This window comes from Panicum hallii, chromosome 2 (genome assembly GCF_002211085.1).
Source record: "Panicum hallii strain FIL2 chromosome 2, PHallii_v3.1, whole genome shotgun sequence".
Taxonomy (NCBI): domain Eukaryota; kingdom Viridiplantae; phylum Streptophyta; class Magnoliopsida; order Poales; family Poaceae; genus Panicum; species Panicum hallii.
In genome coordinates this window covers 29,442,737-29,460,673 of record NC_038043.1, presented here as the reverse complement: position 1 = coordinate 29,460,673, position 17,937 = coordinate 29,442,737, and the positions used below count along the sequence as shown (strand labels likewise).

The window sequence follows — 17,937 nt, the reverse complement described above, 5'->3', positions numbered from 1 at the left end:
ACAACACGAATCCTGGCTATCTCTATCTAAACTAATTTAACTAGATACATGGCCAATCTGGCCTTGAACCGCCCGCGCAGGAGCCAATTTGCAAGCCCATTACAATTATCCTTTGAGCCCATCTGCTCGCGGCCCACCTTCTGGCCCAACCAAATTATGGCGATAACACATGCCCCCCTGGTTTCGGCAATAATTATTCCAAAACCTTTTTTTTTCCTTTCCATCGCCTGGCCTCTTTGACTTCCAAAATCCGTACACGCGTGCCGCTTCCACTCCCATAGGATGTGACTACTCTGCATCTAACTCCTTGAAAACTGTCACGGTGCCGATTCATATTCCACTCCTACCTTTATAAGCCTGCCCCTGGTAGATTTCTTTTTCACTCATCTCCTTCCTTCAGCCATTAGCAACCGCACCAGTACGCCCCTCTTTCTTTCGCAATGGCTTCCTCATCCTCTGCTTCCTCTGTCATCTCCTTTGAATCCAAGACAACCTGAGAGATGACCCCGGAGTTCGACCCCATTGCTGCCTATGAGGCCTATGCTCCTCTGCACTGGGATGCTTAGGAATGAGATTTCTAGGCTTGGTCAGAGGATGATGAATCCCTGACCGACGGCGAAGATCTCCAGCTCCTCCTCGGCGGGGAACTGGATGAAGACGATGACAACGACATGTCCTGGGAGGGGGACTTCTCCTCCTCGGAGGAAGAAGTCGATGCCCCATCAACCGAGGAAGACTCGGCGGCAGGAGGCTTCATGCGTGTCGGGTCGTCGGAGGACGACGATGGTGATGACGATGAAGAGACCGAAGATAGCAGCGACTACAGCGGTGACAGCGGTAGAGACGATAGCAGCAATGACGACGACAGCAGTGATGATGATAGCGACATTGGTGCAGCCCCTTCGATCAAGCGCCGCAAGGTCTTAGGCACCTACTGGTGGTAGACCGTAGGATTAGTATTAACTGCCATGTACTAAGCCGATAGATCGGCTTTAGGAGCAATCAGCTCCCCATTTGTAATGGTTTTCCCTGTGAATGAAATCTTTCATTTTAGTCAACAACTATCAAGAAGCCGATTTACCGGGAGCTGATGGCAACGCATCGGTCCTTTCCCTCAATGTGCCGATCCGGATCTGAGTCAATCCCTGACCCAATTCCATCTTCTGCTTAAATCTGGAACCTTCCCGAAACAGATCTACACAAATTCCCCAAATCCAAGTTGCGCTCCAAAACCCTTTCTCACAAATCCAATCGCAAAACCCAGATCAAAGCCTCAGAGCGCGAACTTGAAACTCGCGAAGCAAACCCTAGATCCAGTTTTTGAGCCTTCGATCTCTGTTGGAGCTTCAGATGGCGAAACTCTCAAATGCCGATGCACGCGTCCTTGGTCTGAAGGTAAAACTCTGACCTTTTGCTAATTTAATGAAGTAATTATTCGATCCCTTGAAGCATCAAATGATCCTTTCCGGTTATTTGGCTCTTATCGATTCTTCAGGTTTCAGACATTCTTTTGCCGCATCCTTCTACCCCCAATTCCTTTTGTCTTGGGCCTCATTCTTATGAGAGTCTAGTAGATTTGATTTCTTGTGAGGCTAACAAGATCCATTTGTAAGCCAAGACATAGATTTAGATTCCTCGACCGACAGCCTGCGTGCCTGGCCAAATCCTCCCGAGGGCTGGGTATCTTGGTACAACAGAGTAGCAAAATCCTACCAGCCCACATGGGAAACCATAGGAATAGCCGATGCTCTGTCTCTGTTATTATCCCCCCTTGAGAAGAATGAAAGCCTTCTAAAAACCATCGCTATTTTTGGTCGGATGCCCTGAACTGCTTTTTATTTGGTCATGGGCCCATGACTCCAACCCTTATGGATGTGATGATGATTACTGGCCTGGAGATTGCATCGCCCAGCCCCTCTGCCTTCAGACTACTTGAGGTCCCCTTTAAATTATCCTCCAAAACAGAATGCACAAACTGGGGTGCCTACCTGAACCAGCACGTCAAAACCAAAGGCCCTGTAACTGAGAAAGAACATACAGCCTTTCTGAATCTCTGGTTGGAACACTTCCTATTTTGCGGTCCTTCCCTTGCCCTAACCAAAACTACCTCTCTCTAGCATATGAACTGGCCAAAGGTAATACTATTGGCCTTGGTAAATTGTTCCTTGGGGAAGTCTATAGATATCTTCATCTGATGTCTTCGAGCTTGCTTAACCAAAAGAAACTCAGAACCGGTGGTCCCTGGTGGTTCATCCAGTTATGGGCTCACTTATATTTTCAGAACCACATACCAAACTTCCTTGTTCTGGCCAATAACTCCTTTCCAGATCAGAGTGGGAGACAAATCAGGTGTACCAGCTTTGGCCAAGCTTTGTACAGTCTTCCTGGTAGCAAGTTGAACTCCACACATGCCTCAAGCTGGTTTAGGATATTCTACCGAGGCCTGGACAACCCACTCTTCCTTCCTTACACCAATTCTGCAATCTTTGAGAATTCAATCGCCTTCAGATTGGCTAACTTTGCCGATGATGATAGCACTCGGCATTTATACTCTATCATGATTCGCCCTTACTTCCTTCCAGTTGGCATGAGCACCTCCAACAGAATCATCAAGCCAGGTTATGAGTTTTACTAGCCAGTCGTAGCAGCCCGCAATTTGGTCTTGGGCAAGTTCCTCCCCACTTCTTCCTTCACCATCTGATAATAAGTAGAGCTGATCTGCCCGATATTCTCACCAGTTGAAGATGCTATAGCCTATTCACTGATCTTCACATCCCAATCCCCGTCGACGTATCATTCACTTTTTCGGCTATTGGCTTCGAAAATTGGTGGTCAATGTGGAGGACTCACATCTTTCGGAAAGCCTTGGGGCCAATGCTGCAGCAGATTGATGCTGAGTATGAAGCCCCTGAGGAAGAGGTATTACCATTATTTTAGTACTTCTTCATGATTCTGATTGACCCCTTCTCTAATTCTGTTTATTTTCTTTGCAGCAAGAGGATGGCCCGGAGCCCAAGAACGATGATGGCTCCACTTTCAAGTTCTTACCGGCTGCTCCCGTAGCTCTCTTTGGCAAGAACGCACCTCCCCTGTCGAAGGTCATGATGCAGATTCAGTCTGATTCTACAAAATCAGCCTCTAAGCGAAAACGAGCTTCCGACGTTGCTGCCCCCCGAGTCCCGATTAAGCCAAGGAAGATGATTGTTAGGAAGATTCGGAAGGAGGTTGAACCATCTTCAACCGATCAAGAAGCTCCCAACATCAACCAGGTTCAAGTCATCCTTTTAGAATTGGTCCTCTAAATAGGTACGCTTTGACTCAATTATTCTTCCCTTGCTTGCAGGCTCATATCATGGATATTTCCTCCGGGGAAGAGCAAGCGCGCTAAGAAAATCCAACCCTAGAGGCTCTAGAGAATCCTGCGACGATAGCCGACACCTTGATCAACCTCCAGGATCCGATCCTAGAGACTCCAGAGAGTCTTGCAACGATAGTTGACACTTTGGTCAACCTTCAGGATCTGCAGGAGCCGATTGTCACCTCATCGGCTATCAATCCTTCTCAAGACAAGGTGCGTTATATCTCTGAGCCATTCGCATCTTCCTTTCCCTATACTGTACTAATTTTCTACCTTCTTTCAGGACTTGAACCTCTCGGAGCTGCTCTTATTTGACCCTAAATCCATTGGCTCGGCCATACTCGAAGCAGATGATCATCAGCCATAGCCGACTGGTATCACTAGCCAACTTCTCCGCATAAAGGTCCTGCTCTCAGCCCCAATTGATACTTTGGTATAAGACTCCAACGAAGTGAGGCAAATTCTTGAGGAGATCAAGCCCCAACTCCCGAAAATCCTTGAACTCAAGCTCTGGCCAACCGAACATCTTCCCTTCTTTCGGGTGAAGGTAGAAAAGGCTCGGCAATGGATCAAAACTCGTCGCTCACAAGCCCCCTTAAAAGCCGATATTGTCGAGAGGTGCCGACTGCTCAACAAGAAGAAGGTGGCTCTGGATGCCAAAACTGACACTTTTGCACATTCTCAAAGGCTTCAACTTTTGGAGAAGGAGCTAGAAGACCTCAAGGCAAAGGTCCGGGCAACCGAGCAGCGCATCCAGAATGAGAAGAACCTCATAGCCCGCTTCAAACAAGAAGCAGAGAATCTAATTGCCCAGCTGAAGATAGAGCTCATAGAGTTGGGTGTTTTGAGTCGTCAAATAGTGTCAGTTGAGGACAAGGATGATGAAGCAGTGATTGCTGAAGCTAATCGCGTCCGTCTTGAAGCTATCGCAGCCATCGATGAGTTCCTTCAGTAGACCACTTTGTAATCACCTTTTGTGACCCGCTGTCATTCAAAACCTGCATGTACTCAAATTAAAATTCTAAAGTCGATGGTTATACATCGGCTATTTGACCAACTCAGTGCGTTGGGTACAAAATATGTGTGTTTTTTTATGGGCCAACTGAACGTATCAGCCCCCTTTCTTGTGTCCAGCCTGATGCGTTACATCGGCTTTCACTTGTACGGGACAACTGAACGTATCGGCTCATAGCCTGATGCGTAGCATCGGCTTTCACTTGTACAGGCCAACTAAATGTATCGACTCACAGCCTGATGCGTAGTATCAGCTTTATTGCCTATCATCCCACATACTTGGGAAGTATTTCTTGAGATGTTGACCATTGGCAGCCACCGGAAACTTGACGCCATCTAACTCCTCAAGCATATATGCGTTCCCAGGTAGGACTTGGTCAACTCTATAAGGCCCATGCCAATTTGGGGACCATTTGGCATACGCTGCATCCTTAGTCCCCAATGGTAACACCGCTTCCCAAACTAGATCGCCGACTTGGAATTCTTTTGGCTTGACTTTCTTGTTGTACGCGCGGGCTACGTTGGCCTTATTTTCTTTGATCTTTTCAAGTGACCAAAGTCTAAGCTCCGTGAGGTCCTCAATGTTGTCGTTCATCAGAGCAACATATTCTTCAGCTGTTAGGTCATTTTGGAACTCTACACGTCTCAAGCCAGCCATAATCTCCCACGGTAATACGGCCTCCTATCCATACACCAAGTGATAAGGTGAAGTTTCTGATGTTCTGTGGCATGAAACACGGTATGCCCATAATGCCTCTGATAAGACTTCATGCCAACGCCTAGGATGCTCATCGATCTTTCTCTTGATCAACTTGATAAGGCTCTGAATGGACGCCTCAGCTTGTCCATTTGCTTGAGCATAGTATGGAGAGGACCTGATCAGCTTGATGCCCATGTTAGTAGCGAATTTTTTGAACTCCTCTGATATGAAGACTGACCCTCCATCTGTTTTGATGGTCTGAGGAATCCCGAACCTATGAATGACATGTTCTTTAACAAAATTGATGATGTCCTTCGACGCCACTGATTTCATAGGGATGGCCTCCACCCACTTGGTAAAATAGTCCATAATGGCCAAAATGAACTGGTGGCCTTTGCTAGATGGAGGATTAAATTTAGTGATCATGTCCATACCCCAACCTCTGAATGACCAGGGTTTGATGATAGGGTTCATTACTGACGCTGGTACAATCTGTATCTTCCCAAACCTCTGACATGCCTGACATCCTTTATAATATTTGAAACAATCTTCAAGCATGGTGGGCTAGTAATACCCCGATCGCCTAATCAGCCACTTCATCTTATGAGCCGATTGGTGAGTCCCACAAGTGCCCTCGTGGACCTCGTGTAAGAGCCGATTCGATTCAATCGGCCCCAAGCATTTGAGCAACAATCCTTCTAAAGTCCTGTAGAACATGTCATCCCCTATCAGGACGTACTTCATGGCCTTGTAACGTATCTTCTTAGGTGCCCCCTAGCCGGATCCTTCAGGTAATTGAAGATATCAGCTCTCCAGTCTCCTTGTTCCAGCAGGTGTATCTGAAGATCGGCTCTGTTTGCCACAGCTTTGTATCCCGAAGCCATCTGTGCAAGATCATTGGCCTCTAAATTTTGCATCCTTGGTATCCAATAGAAATTTATGTACCTAAATTGGGCCAAAAGCTCCTGACATTGTTCCCATAAAGGGAACAGCGACTCGCTCTCGACCTGTATTCTTCTGTGAGCTGAGAAATCACCAGCTTTGAATCGCCAAAAAATTGTACTGCCTTCGCTCCGGCCTCAAGAAGTAATTCCATACCCTTACGTACCGCTTCATATTCTACTAAATTGTTGGTGCAAGGGGTAGGCAACCGGATTGAAAAAGAATATGCTACCCCCTGAGGTGACACGAGCAGGATACCTATACCACATTTGTCCCCACAAGCCAATCCGTCAAAGTACATTGCCCATGCGCGCACGGGGAGTGCTGCTATGTCAGTATTGATCTTTTCTGCAATAAGATCTGCCAGCGCTTGCCCTTTGACTGCCTTCACCGATTGGTACCGGATATCGAACTCTGACAGTGCAAAGATCCACTTTCCGAGTCAGCCTTTCAACACAGGAGCCGATAGTATGTGCTTGATAACATCCGATTTGCAGATGACAATCGTTTCGGCATATAGCAAGATATGATGAAGCTTTGTACAGGTAAAGAACAAACAAAGGCATGACTTTTCTATCTCAGGATACCTGGTCTCTGCATCTAGCATCCTTCTGCTGAGGTAGAACACAACTCTCTCCTTGCCATCATGCACTTGTATCACCACCGAAGCGGTGGAGGTGTCACCTACTGATAAATAAATGTAGAATGGCTTATCCTGCTGGGGTGGAACTAACACGGGTGGTTTTGACAAATATTCTTTGATCTCATCAAATGCCCGTTGTTACTCTGCCCCCGGCGAAACTCATCACTGGCTTTAATCTTCACCAACTCCATAAAAGGCTCAATCCGCCCGGAGAGATTGGAAATAAACCTTCCGACAAAGTTGATCTTGCCAATGAGCTGCTGGAGCTCCTTCTTTGGAACTGACCGGCCGATACATCGAAAGCGCACTTCTTCGGGTTCATCTTAAGCCCGAGCCTTCTGGTTCGTTCTAGAACTTGCCGTACATCTCCTAAGTGTCCTTCAACCGATGCAGATTTAACCATGACATCATCAATGTAAATCTCCACCAACTTGTCGATCAGATCGTGAAAGATGTAATTCATGGCACGTTGATACGTGGTGTCGGCATTCTTCAACCCGAAGGTCATGACCGCATACTCGAACAATCCTACTGCGCCGGGTACTCTGAACGCGGTTTTGCGTATATCCTCAGAGCCATGAAAATCTGGTTATAGCCGGCGTTGCCATCCATGAAACTCAAAATCTTGTGGCCAGCAGCTGCGTTGATCAATGTCTCCACGATAGGCATCTGGTATTCGTCCTTTGGTGTAGCTCTGTTGAGGTCTCTGAAGTCCACGCAGACTCGCCATTGGCCATCCTTCTTTTGCACATGTACAACACTTAAAATCCACTTGGCATACCTGCACGGCCTGATGAATCCTGCTTCCAGCATCTTCTCCACTTCTTTCTTGACTTCTTCTAGAACTTCAGCCTTCATTTGTCGCGCTCGCTACTGAAATGGCCGAAACCCCTTCTTGAGAGGGACCGATGCTCGACGATGCTCCTGTCCAACCTAGGTATCTCTGTGTAATCCCAGGCGAAACAATCTGCGTACTCCTTCAGTAGAGCTATCATCGACTCTCGTAGACACAGGCTTAACTTTTTGCTGATAAATGTTGGTCGTGACTTATCCCCAGGACCAATATCAACCTCTTCGAGCTCGTCAGCTGATGTAAACCTGTATCCTAGCTTTCCATCATCTGTCGAGTCAACGCTGCAAATGGACAAAGAATGTGACAAAATGTGTTTCGGCCGATCGTTAGGATCGGCCACCTTATAAACTTCATGAATCCTTGAAACTTTACAATTGATATATGGCCGGCTGCCAGAGCAGGCCTCCTTGTAATTGCCATGATTATGCAAAACACTTGTCATCAAAAGTTTACATTTTATTTTTTGGGGCCGATTGCAGGGATCGGCCTTGCCAAGTGCATCAGAATAGCCCGCCCTTGATGTTTCGTCTACTCTGTAAGGCCAGTGGATAAGACCAGCCTGACCCCATTTTTTGTAGCTTCCACGCGATCACAGCCTTCCAAAATGATTCCTAAAATTGACTCTTGATCTTCTGCGTCCCAAATGCTCATGGCGGTGTGTGAAATCTCGATCGAATCATCCGCATAAATCACCTCTACTTTGTCTCCATCCCACTGAATCAGACATTGGTGCATCATGGAAAGAATGCAGTAGTTGGCGTGAATCCAATCCCTCCCAAGTAGGACGGTGTAAGTACTCTTGTTGTTGACGATGAAGAAAGAGGTGGGGACAGTCTTGCTTCCCATGGTCAGATCCACATTAAGGCCACATTAAGGACGCCTTGTGCCTTTGATGTCTGGCCGTTGAAGTCGCTCAACGCGATGTTGGTCTTAATTAAGTCTCCAGTAGAACATCCCAACCAACGCAGCACTGAGTATGGCATTATGTTGACTGCTGCACCGATGTTGACCAACATCTTGTTGACAGGCTGGTACGGTCCTCTGAAGGGGTAGATAGGTCCACAACATCAAGAGTGCCTTCAGGTGAGAACCCCTTCCACCTAACGCCGTGGTGGCGGGTTCTCTCAAAAGAGCTGATGAGATCGGCTTCGAAGAGAGCCTTGATCTCATCATACTTCTGCTTGTGCTCAACAGGCAGCTCCTCGTACGTGATTGGATCCTCCCTCGACGTCCCGATGGCGGAAGTTGGTATAGTCGATGAAGATAGTCCCACTGAGAGTGCCAGAATGTGTTGTCGGTCAAAACTCACCAGCGAGCAGCGATAGACAACACGAGGAGCCGGGAGGCTCCCGGGACTGCTAGTGGGCCCCAGTCCCTCGGTCAACGGCTCAGGATCCGGCACACGACCTGGCGTCTGGGTTAGCTAGGCGTGCCACCTGACCTTGTACCTGATCAGGAAGGTGTAGATGTGACCTCAGTTAGTTTCCTACATGCACAGACACATTTAAATGTTAGTCCGAGCCGCGATCGGCTCATCGGGTGATCCCCGATATCGGCTGTAAAGAGCCGATTATCTCCAAGTATCAGATCGGATCTATATATATCTAAACAAAGTGCATATATCTGATACTAATATAAACTTGCTCTGTAATCAATAAGCTAATTCAATCTACGACAGTTAATGCTTTCACCACATAACTGGAATATCCTGCACATAGTTAAGCCTAACGAATACGAAAGATAACAGAATAGCAACCTAAACAGAGGCCTAAAAATGAATAGAAAGCCGATTCCCGGAACAATCCCTCTTTAGATTAATATAAAGCATCAAACGTATTGCCGGATCATTTAACTCGTTTGAAGGGCCTAACCATGTAGATATTAAGCTAAATCTTTGATGAACAAAGACTAACCATAACAGATTGGATCTACTAATCGAAATAGAGCAAGGTGCTGCCTTTACACCGGGATCGGGCACAGAGACAGCTAATGTTTACAGATGATGAACAACGCGCGGATACAGTATGAAAAGCCGATGCATCCCTATAAACGTTAAGATAACTAGTGTTACTCGCCATCAACAACGCTTCAGCACGAGGAACACAAAGATAATAGGTAGGGACGATGCTGCCGTGATCGGGGCTGCATAGCACTTACCTTAGAGAAACCCTGAAACAGGGGTGGCGATGCGCCAAGAGTTGTTTGCGAATGTTTGTTGTTTCTGTTGTTTCATTCGTAGTATAGGGTACATATTTATAGTCTGGAGACTTGCCTCTCCTAACCAATCCTAAGTGACTACGACATGAATCCTGGCTATCTCTATCTAAACTAATTTAACTAGATACATGGCCAATCTGGCCTTAAACCGCCTGCACAGTTGCCGATTCGCAAGCCCTATACAATTATCCTTTGAGCCCATCTTGCTTGCGGCCCACCTTCTGGCCCAGCCAAATTATGGCGATAACAACAATCGACCTTTAATTTCTGTAGCAATGCACTCATCGCTAAGGTAAGAAGGTAAGGATCCTTAGTCAACTAAGAGAGCTTGACCCTCACGTTGGTGACGCGAACCGAACGCTGCCCTCAAGCAGTGTTTTACTTGAGGTGCTGCCAATATACCAACTATTCATTGATTACATTGGGAGTAAAATATGCTGCACATACGGTGGCTTCGACCTAGGGACTTCGACGTACGGACGACCCATAAGGCGATTTATAAGGGAAGTGAATATGTTACCCCCATAACCTATGAACCTATGAAGCACTATCCATGCAGTGTTGAACGCAGGAGTGCCGCTACTGTAATGAGCGGTAATGTACGAGGACGCTTTCATGAGTGCTGGCACCAAAGGTTCAATTTATATTCTGTCAATCTTCTGCAGGTACACTAACCGTGATTACGTTAAGCTAAGAACGGTTAGAAAAATTCGGCTAGTTAATACAAGGAGAGACGTATTATGTATGCCCCCGAAACCAACTCCGTAAGATCAAAGTTATTTGACAACTATTTTTATTTTGTGTGGACGAAAAGGATGTGCATGCATCATGATCATATCTGAAATTGAAAAACAATGCTTATGCGTTGATTGAGAGTGGTAAGGTTCATGCGTGCACGAGATCATTTCACATAAGGTCTATCTAAAAATCTGTCTTTTCTGCCATATCTGGATAGATGAATTAATTAAAATTATAAAATGACCTTATCTGTGGGAAAGTTTAATAATAAAGATGTTTCAAACATTGTATCCTATCTGATGTTAAAATTTGGGAATTTTTGGGCAAGTACTCAGTGAGAAACACTAGAAACCTTGACACATCAGTTTTCTGCCTGTTTTGAGCAATTCGGGCACATGAATTTTTCTACCCTCTTAGAGACGTTTTCTGCGGAAATGTTCAACACAAAACTTGTTGTAAACTTAATTAAGAATCTACTGTTAAAATTTTGTACTCTTTTATTGAGTAGATAGTTTCTGGTAGACAAAACACTAGCTCTCTGTCACTGAAAATTCTAGGTAGGCAGTAAAGGAAAACTTTAAGGATATGACCATCTTAAATTTTGATATAGCCCAAGGGTTGACTAGCAAAGTTATGCAAAATTATTGTAGGCATTTTCTGGTAAAATTTGAGAGTTTTTGGGCATCAACTTTTTAAGTTATGGATATTTTAATACACTATCCAGAATCCTGTTACTATCTGTCCATCAGTTTTTTGTTGTCTCACCCAATTGATCTTTTGTTCAGATGGCCAACCCCATTGTTATGGGGGTGGATGAGGAAGGATGCGTGCACTCGGAGTGCCTCCACTGGGAGGGTTTTCCCTCCATTTTGTGGGATATTATGAGCACCGCGGGCTATCCCAGTCCTCCAGCTACGTGGGACAGGAGTTCATGGAGATGGGAGTTACTTGGTGCCAAGTGCACATGACTCTCCTTCCGCCCCCAGCACACCCGGAGTGTCCCGCCTTCGAGATCGAGGCTATGGGTCACTGTGTCACTGACACTTGAGAGACTGCCGCCATGAGGGCGCTCACCACCTTTTGTGAGCAGTACTCCGTTGAGGTCACCTTGGCTCCCTTTCGCTTGTTCCCTACTATCCCGGACGATGATCCCATGTGGCTTGACAGGGTGCAGCACATGCACTACCTGATGGACTTTCACGCTCAGGAGACCATCCTAACTTCTGTGCGGTGCATGAATGCACTGTATCATCTCCAGGCTCTTCTGAGTCAGGGGCTTGAGCAGGCCACTGATCTTGCTCAGGTCTACTACATGATGATAGACATAAGGGATGAGTAGATTCAGGAGCTTGCCGAGGGACTTGAGGATAGGGATGCTCATATTGGCCAACTTGAGGGTCAAATCCAGGAGCATGACACTGTCATGGGTGAGAGGGATGCCATGATTGAGTTCTTGGAGGAGCAGATTCATGACCTGAACATTGAGTTGGATGATGCCAATGAGCACATTGCGATGCACACGCACAGGAGGAAGCTCAGGATGCCCCTCCTGATGTGATGGATGTGGACGGTAATACAGAGGACCTTGAGGAGATGGAGAGAGTCTTCGACGTTGACTACGAGGGTGAGGCCTGTAGCCACCACCGATGGGAGCTCACTCTCCCATGAGCAGCGAGTCATCCATCAACGACCTCAACGACTTTTAGATGATGATCGTTGGAAGACTTTTGCACATACTCCTCAATAGTGTAGCCTAACTTTTGGAAAGTGTTGTAATAGGCTAACTAAGAGTTGAGTACCTCTTTTGGTAATGAGTGAGCTTGACCTTATGAACACTCTAATCATGTAGGGCATGGCTAAGGACATGGAACTTTGTTTGTAATGCTTGGCCAAGCTGTTGGTGCTCTGCTGCAGAAACTTGTGTAAATTTTTATCCATATTTTCTTGCATTTTTGGGCTGTGTGATGAATACCAAAGCTGTTAAAAATTTTATGATCTACATTCTCACAAAATTTCAGCCCTATTGCACTTTTGTAGCCAGAGTTATATGTAAAATACTATAGCTCGGTCTGCTGAAAAACAGCCAAAACAGAGAAGCAAAGATTGAAATTTTCGGCCATCTTAACTCTCAATTTGGCCTCTGAGTTGAATACCAAAGCTATAGAACACTAAATTTTATAGTTACTATCAAAATTTAAAAGGATTTGGATGAACATAATGGGAGTTATGAATTTTCTCATAACCAGCAGCGTTCTGTCCACCTTTTTTCTATGGTCTTCCGAGTTCTACATCTTCCCGCACCTATCCTATTGAACCTTGGAAGTAATATGGATCATTTTGCTAATGAAAAACTTCCACATTTTAGATGGTTGGAGCAACACGTGGTAACCCTGATGGTTTTGGCAACTCGAGTGGTAGCGGATCGCAGCAGCCGTCACCACATACACCCAATCTGGTGGAAGTAATGGCCGCCCAGACCGAGTTGCTCCCCCAGCTCGTTCAAGGGCAGCAGCTCCAGCAGCAACAGCTAGGTGGGCACAATGTTCACCAACCTCAGGCTGCCATCTACTCAGATTTCCTAGGCACTCAGCCCTCTTTGTTTCACAAGATGGAGGAACCCTTGGACGTGGACGCTTAGATTCGCACAATTGAGTCCAATTTTTCTCTACTTGTGGTGCCATGTTCCGATGCAAATAAGGCCTATTTTGCCGCGCAACAACTTTGCGGTACCGCGCGCCTTTGGTGGGACAACTATTTCGCCATGCTCCCAGCCGATCATGTTGTCAATCTTGGGATGAATTCAAGAATGCCTTCAGAGCCCATCACATTCCAGAAGGGCTCATGGAAAAGGAATTGAATGAATTCCTGGCTCTCACTCAGGGTATCCGTACTGTACTCCAGTATGCCCAGGCTTTCAATAACCTTTGTCAGTATGCAGGCAATCACGCTGACACCAATGCTAAGAAGCATGATCGCTTCTGCAGAGGCCTTAGTTCCAAGCTCAAGGACCGCTTGAACTCCATCAAGGTAGACACTTATAATGATCTGGTTAACTTGGCCATCACTCAAGAAGATTGCATCATGGCTCACCGAGCCAAAAAGAAGAGAAAAGCATTAGCTGGGCCCTCTAGTGCTCCACCATAGAGGTATCGCTTAGTGCAGAATGTTACGCCTAAAGCTCCTTAGAAGGCCCCTCAACAAGGGTGTTGGGTTATCAGGCTCCCACAGCTGCAGGGTGTCACACGTTCCCGTGTTCCTCAGCAGACTGGCTCAAGGCCTAATGCTCCACCACTAGTTTGTCCTAGCAACGCAAATTGTTACTTCAATTGTGGGAGTTCTGGCCACTTTGCTTGAGAATGCCCCCAGCCTAAGCAGCTAAATTAGGGCAAGGCTCTATTCAGAACAATAAGAACAAAGAAAAAAGATAGACTGTTCAAGTTCGGCAGGGAAGGATCAATTTCACTACACTTGCTGATCTTCCAGAAGGTGCACCAGTGATGCCAGGTACATTCTCTATCCACAAGAAGCCAACAGTTATATTATTTGATTCCAGCGCATCATATAGTTTTATTAGTGTAAAATTCGGTGCAAAATTGGGACTGGATTTTTGCCATACAAAAGGGTCATACATGCAGCCTGTTTGGCACAGCTGAAACTTGTTCAGAAGCCAGCTGGTGGCTAGCTGACCAGAGAAGCAGCTGGTAAAAGAAGCAGCTGGTTACAGAAGTTAAATGTTTGGCAGACTGCTTATTGAAATGGGCTGAAATCCTATCAGAAGTGAGAAATGACTGAAAAACCCTTACTGTTTACTGAATACATGTATTTCTTATGTACAGATATATATTTATTTATTTTTACAACAGAACAACAATAGAATTATTAACAACACAAATATATCATACAATTAATCATAAATTACTCTTAAATAAGATAATAATAACTTAATTATAAATTAGATAACATAATTATAAATTAGATAATAGAGTGTCATTACATCATTTTTTTGCGTAAATTACATTATCAATATTCTCCGGCCAATGCTTGCACAATAGCATCTCGTACATCTTCCATATCTTCCTCATCACCAACATAACTAGTAGTAGTTCCCGAATCCCCATCAACATATGTCTCATCAGATGCAAGTGTATCAAAGTCATTATCACTCAAATTGCTATCTCTAATAAAGTTGTGCAACGCCATGCAAGCAATTATAATCTTTGCTTGCTTCTCCATTGAGTAGCTCGGCATTTTTAAAAGAATGCGCCATTTCATTTTCAGCACCCCAAATGAACGCTCAATAACATTTCTAAGCGATGAGTGAGCATGGTTGAACAACTCCTTCAACCCAATTGGTTGGCTAGCATTTTGAAATTCTGTAATGTGGTACCTTTGACCTTTATAAGGTGCTAGATAGCCATTTCTATTTGGGTAATCTGAGTCAACAAGATAGTACTTCTCGACGGGAGGTTGTGGAAAAGTATTTTTGTATTTATTGAACACAGTGTCCCTCCATATGCGAGTATCATGAGCAGACCCAGGCCATCCCACTACCACAAATGTGAATCTCATATCAAAATCACAAACAGCCATAGCATTCTGACTGCAATATCCATGTCGATTCATATGCACTGGCTGCTTAGATGGTGGAACAATGACTTCAATATGTGTTCCATCTATTGCACCTATGCAATTTCTGAAATGAGGCCAGGATCTATGCTCTCGGATTTTTGGATGCACCACAGCAAAGGTCTCATCTATGGGTTTAATATTTTTGGCAGCCAAAAGATTCACAGCTTCTAGGACATCATTGAACCTCCTACTCACAGTTTCTAAAGAATGTGAAAAAATATGCTTTGCTTGCCGAACTGATTGAGGTGCACCACACATCCATAAGAACATACCAAGTGCTTCTATCGAGCACATCTCATCTGAGGATGTCAAACCATAATTGTTAACTAGTTCCTCATGCAAGCTATAGAACACTAACCTTCCCATTCTGAACATGTTATAGCAGCTCTCTTCATTACTGAGTTGCCTCTGAACAAATTGATAGCCTGATTCTTCAGGCACTTTTCTTGGCTTCTTTTCAGATGAAGATATCCCACAATCAAGCATTGCATAAGCTGCTATTGCTGCTGCTTCATACATCCAACCACTTGATTCACTTGAATTACTTGCCATTTCAGAATCATTAGACTCACTTGAAGTGAAAGCCATCTATACAGATAACTAAAAGCCACATGTCAAAGTTCAAAATTCAAAACTGGTTCAGCATACAACACACTAAATTAAAGGTACAATACAAATGATAATTTGAAAATACAATACACTAGTAATCTCTAGCGTTTCTTCCTCTCCTCCCAAGTCCTCTTAAGCCATGCAAGCTTCCCTTCAGGGGTTTTAAGAGTGACAAACACATCTCTAAATTCCTTTTTGATGAGGAGTTGCGTGGCATAAAAATGTTCATCACTTCCTTCACATGCCCCAGCTTCAATGACTGATTGCAATATTTCTGCTATCTCTTGCCTAACATGATCAGTGGGTGAAGAAGTTGCAGAGCTTGAACTAGCTTTCTCCACAAATGAGTCCACAAATCGCTTGAACTGCATATCTCTAAAATTTTTCTTCCCCTTCTTTGGAGATTTATAAGCAGCACCTCTTTTCGCAGGTTGTTTTTCAGCAGGACTTGGATGTACCTCTTGGACATCATCACTACCATTATCCTTATCATTATAATTTCCATTTCCATTACCATTACCATTACCAGCTGACCCCTCTCTTGCACGTAGAGCCACAGCATTTGCATTGGTGCATGACGCACCACTAAACATGATTTCAACATCTTCTTCGTTATCCAAAGGGGCAAATCTAAATTTTTTGCACAACGACATGGCCTGAAACACAAAAACTCTATGAGTTTATATTATCATACAACAACATAATGAAATATACAAAAAAATCATATACAAGGTTGCTTACATCAATTTTTTCTTCCCACCAATCATCACTAGCAGCAATTGTACCGGTCTTTAGGTCTCTTCCCAATCCAGACGCACTAAGAAGTAGTGTCTTCCATGTGGTAAAATCAGCTTTCAATGCATCCCATCGGTTTTTCATTTGAACACGGGTGTAATTCCTACCCGTCCGTTCATTGAATTGGCTAATAAGGTTGGCGTAACCTTTGTTGTTCAAACAACCTTGTGGTCTGTTATTTGCCAAGACTTGTTCCACACATATCTCATTAAAAATTTTTGCGGCATTTGCATCCCATTGTGCATTGGGTTTCCTAGTATTTTGCATTGGCATGTTCTCCATCTATGCATTCAACAATTGATTGAGATTAGGATTACATGGTGCGTATCCATGATTATATAGCTTGGTTGAGTGGTTTAAGTGTTTAGAAGTTGGCCCTAGTCGTGCAAATTCAGAAGCTCCACCACTGCTAATGACCAAGAGATAAACAGATTTTCTATGTCAATGACACCCATAAAACAATTATATGGTTTGTATTTATCATTTTTATTTTTCATCTCTAAACTTTGTGATGCTTTTATACACTGTTCTCCTAAAATCTGTATGCGTACTTCATGCACAAAATAGTTACAAATTGGGGAAAGTAAGCGTTGAACCTTATTCCTGCAGAGGTTGCCCTTCTATTGAAACCAATTAGAAGCATATAAACTACAATATGACAGCCAGCCAAAAGTCCGAAACAAAGAAATGCAAAGAAAACCTTGCCACTCAAATTGATTTACTCGACAATGCAAATGCAAACAGTCACTCCACATTGCATGGTAACCAGATATGGAGTTACCAATATTCAAGCTCACTATATACAAATTATATATAGCTCTTTGAGGTTAAAATAGCAGGAATTGAGCCCTCAAATTCCATGAATGTTCTAAAAGATTCCCATACTCATAAACCAAACAACATAGTTTAAAGTTCACATATCTAAACTCCTATTCCTATATTTTAGTACCTCCAACCAAATACGTTGCAAGAGAATTGATTATTGGTTAGAACAGGCAGAGCAAGGTGTAAAGGCCTAGCTATTTGAGACACGGATTCTCTTCTACTAATTTTCCACCTCGAATAAAAATACTCGGTATTTCCAAAAAAAGATCGGAGATAGCATGTATGCATTCAACAGGAGGCTGCAGCGTCGAAGATCGTCGCAGGGGGTGGCGCGTGGCTCGGTGAAGACCGTCGCAGGGGGCGGCGCTCTCCCGGCGCAGGCTGGAGTGGGAGATGGTGCGGGCCCGGCGCGGGGGCGGCGCGGGCCCGGCGCGGGGGCGGCGCGGGCTCGGCAGTTTGCAAGTGGTCCGCCGGGAACTCGCCAGAGGCCGGCGCGGGGTCAGGCCGCCTGGGTTCTCCCAACCCTAGCTCGTCGCCATCTTCGGTCACGGGCATGGGAGAAATTGGATTGGGGAAGAGAGACGGGTAGAGAGGGAGGCAGCGCTATTTGTATG

General features: G+C 44.9%; 3 protein-coding genes across 3 annotated transcripts; 1 reads left to right on the top strand and 2 right to left on the bottom strand.

Moving 5' to 3' along the window:
• The first annotated feature begins 671 nt into the window (after positions 1-671).
• On the top strand, positions 672-3,388 carry LOC112880943 (histone deacetylase HDT1-like). The gene is made up of 3 exons (XM_025945673.1): positions 672-920; positions 2,994-3,269; positions 3,344-3,388. The coding sequence occupies exons 1-3, from the start codon at positions 672-674 to the stop codon at positions 3,386-3,388; spliced, it is 570 nt and encodes a 189-aa protein (XP_025801458.1).
• An 11,097-nt stretch (positions 3,389-14,485) lies between these two features.
• On the bottom strand, positions 14,486-15,682 carry LOC112880942 (putative nuclease HARBI1). The gene has a single exon (XM_025945672.1). It carries the CDS (start codon positions 15,680-15,682, stop codon positions 14,486-14,488), a length of 1,197 nt encoding a protein of 398 aa, XP_025801457.1.
• A 100-nt stretch (positions 15,683-15,782) lies between these two features.
• Positions 15,783-16,725, bottom strand: LOC112883101 (zinc finger CCCH domain-containing protein 43-like). The gene is made up of 2 exons (XM_025948333.1): positions 16,445-16,725; positions 15,783-16,359 (listed from the first exon to the last, which is right to left on the bottom strand). The coding sequence occupies exons 1-2, from the start codon at positions 16,580-16,582 to the stop codon at positions 15,805-15,807; spliced, it is 693 nt and encodes a 230-aa protein (XP_025804118.1). The 5' UTR covers positions 16,583-16,725; the 3' UTR covers positions 15,783-15,804.
• Positions 16,726-17,937: the final 1,212 nt, after the last annotated feature.

Excerpts from the sequence above, each read along its gene's own strand:
- LOC112883101 (XM_025948333.1), bottom strand. The coding sequence starts at position 16,582 with ATGAAAAACCGATGGGATGCATTGAAAGCTGATTTTACCACATGGAAG. Across the intron at positions 16,360-16,444 it reads GGTGGGAAGAAAAAATTGAT|GCCATGTCGTTGTGCAAAAA; the intron begins GTAAGCAACCTT and ends TTTGTGTTTCAG.
- LOC112880942 (XM_025945672.1), bottom strand. The coding sequence starts at position 15,682 with ATGGCTTTCACTTCAAGTGAGTCTAATGATTCTGAAATGGCAAGTAAT.
- LOC112880943 (XM_025945673.1), top strand. The coding sequence starts at position 672 with ATGTCCTGGGAGGGGGACTTCTCCTCCTCGGAGGAAGAAGTCGATGCC. Across the intron at positions 921-2,993 it reads CTTCGATCAAGCGCCGCAAG|CAAGAGGATGGCCCGGAGCC; the intron begins GTCTTAGGCACC and ends TTTTCTTTGCAG. Across the intron at positions 3,270-3,343 it reads AAGCTCCCAACATCAACCAG|GCTCATATCATGGATATTTC; the intron begins GTTCAAGTCATC and ends CCTTGCTTGCAG.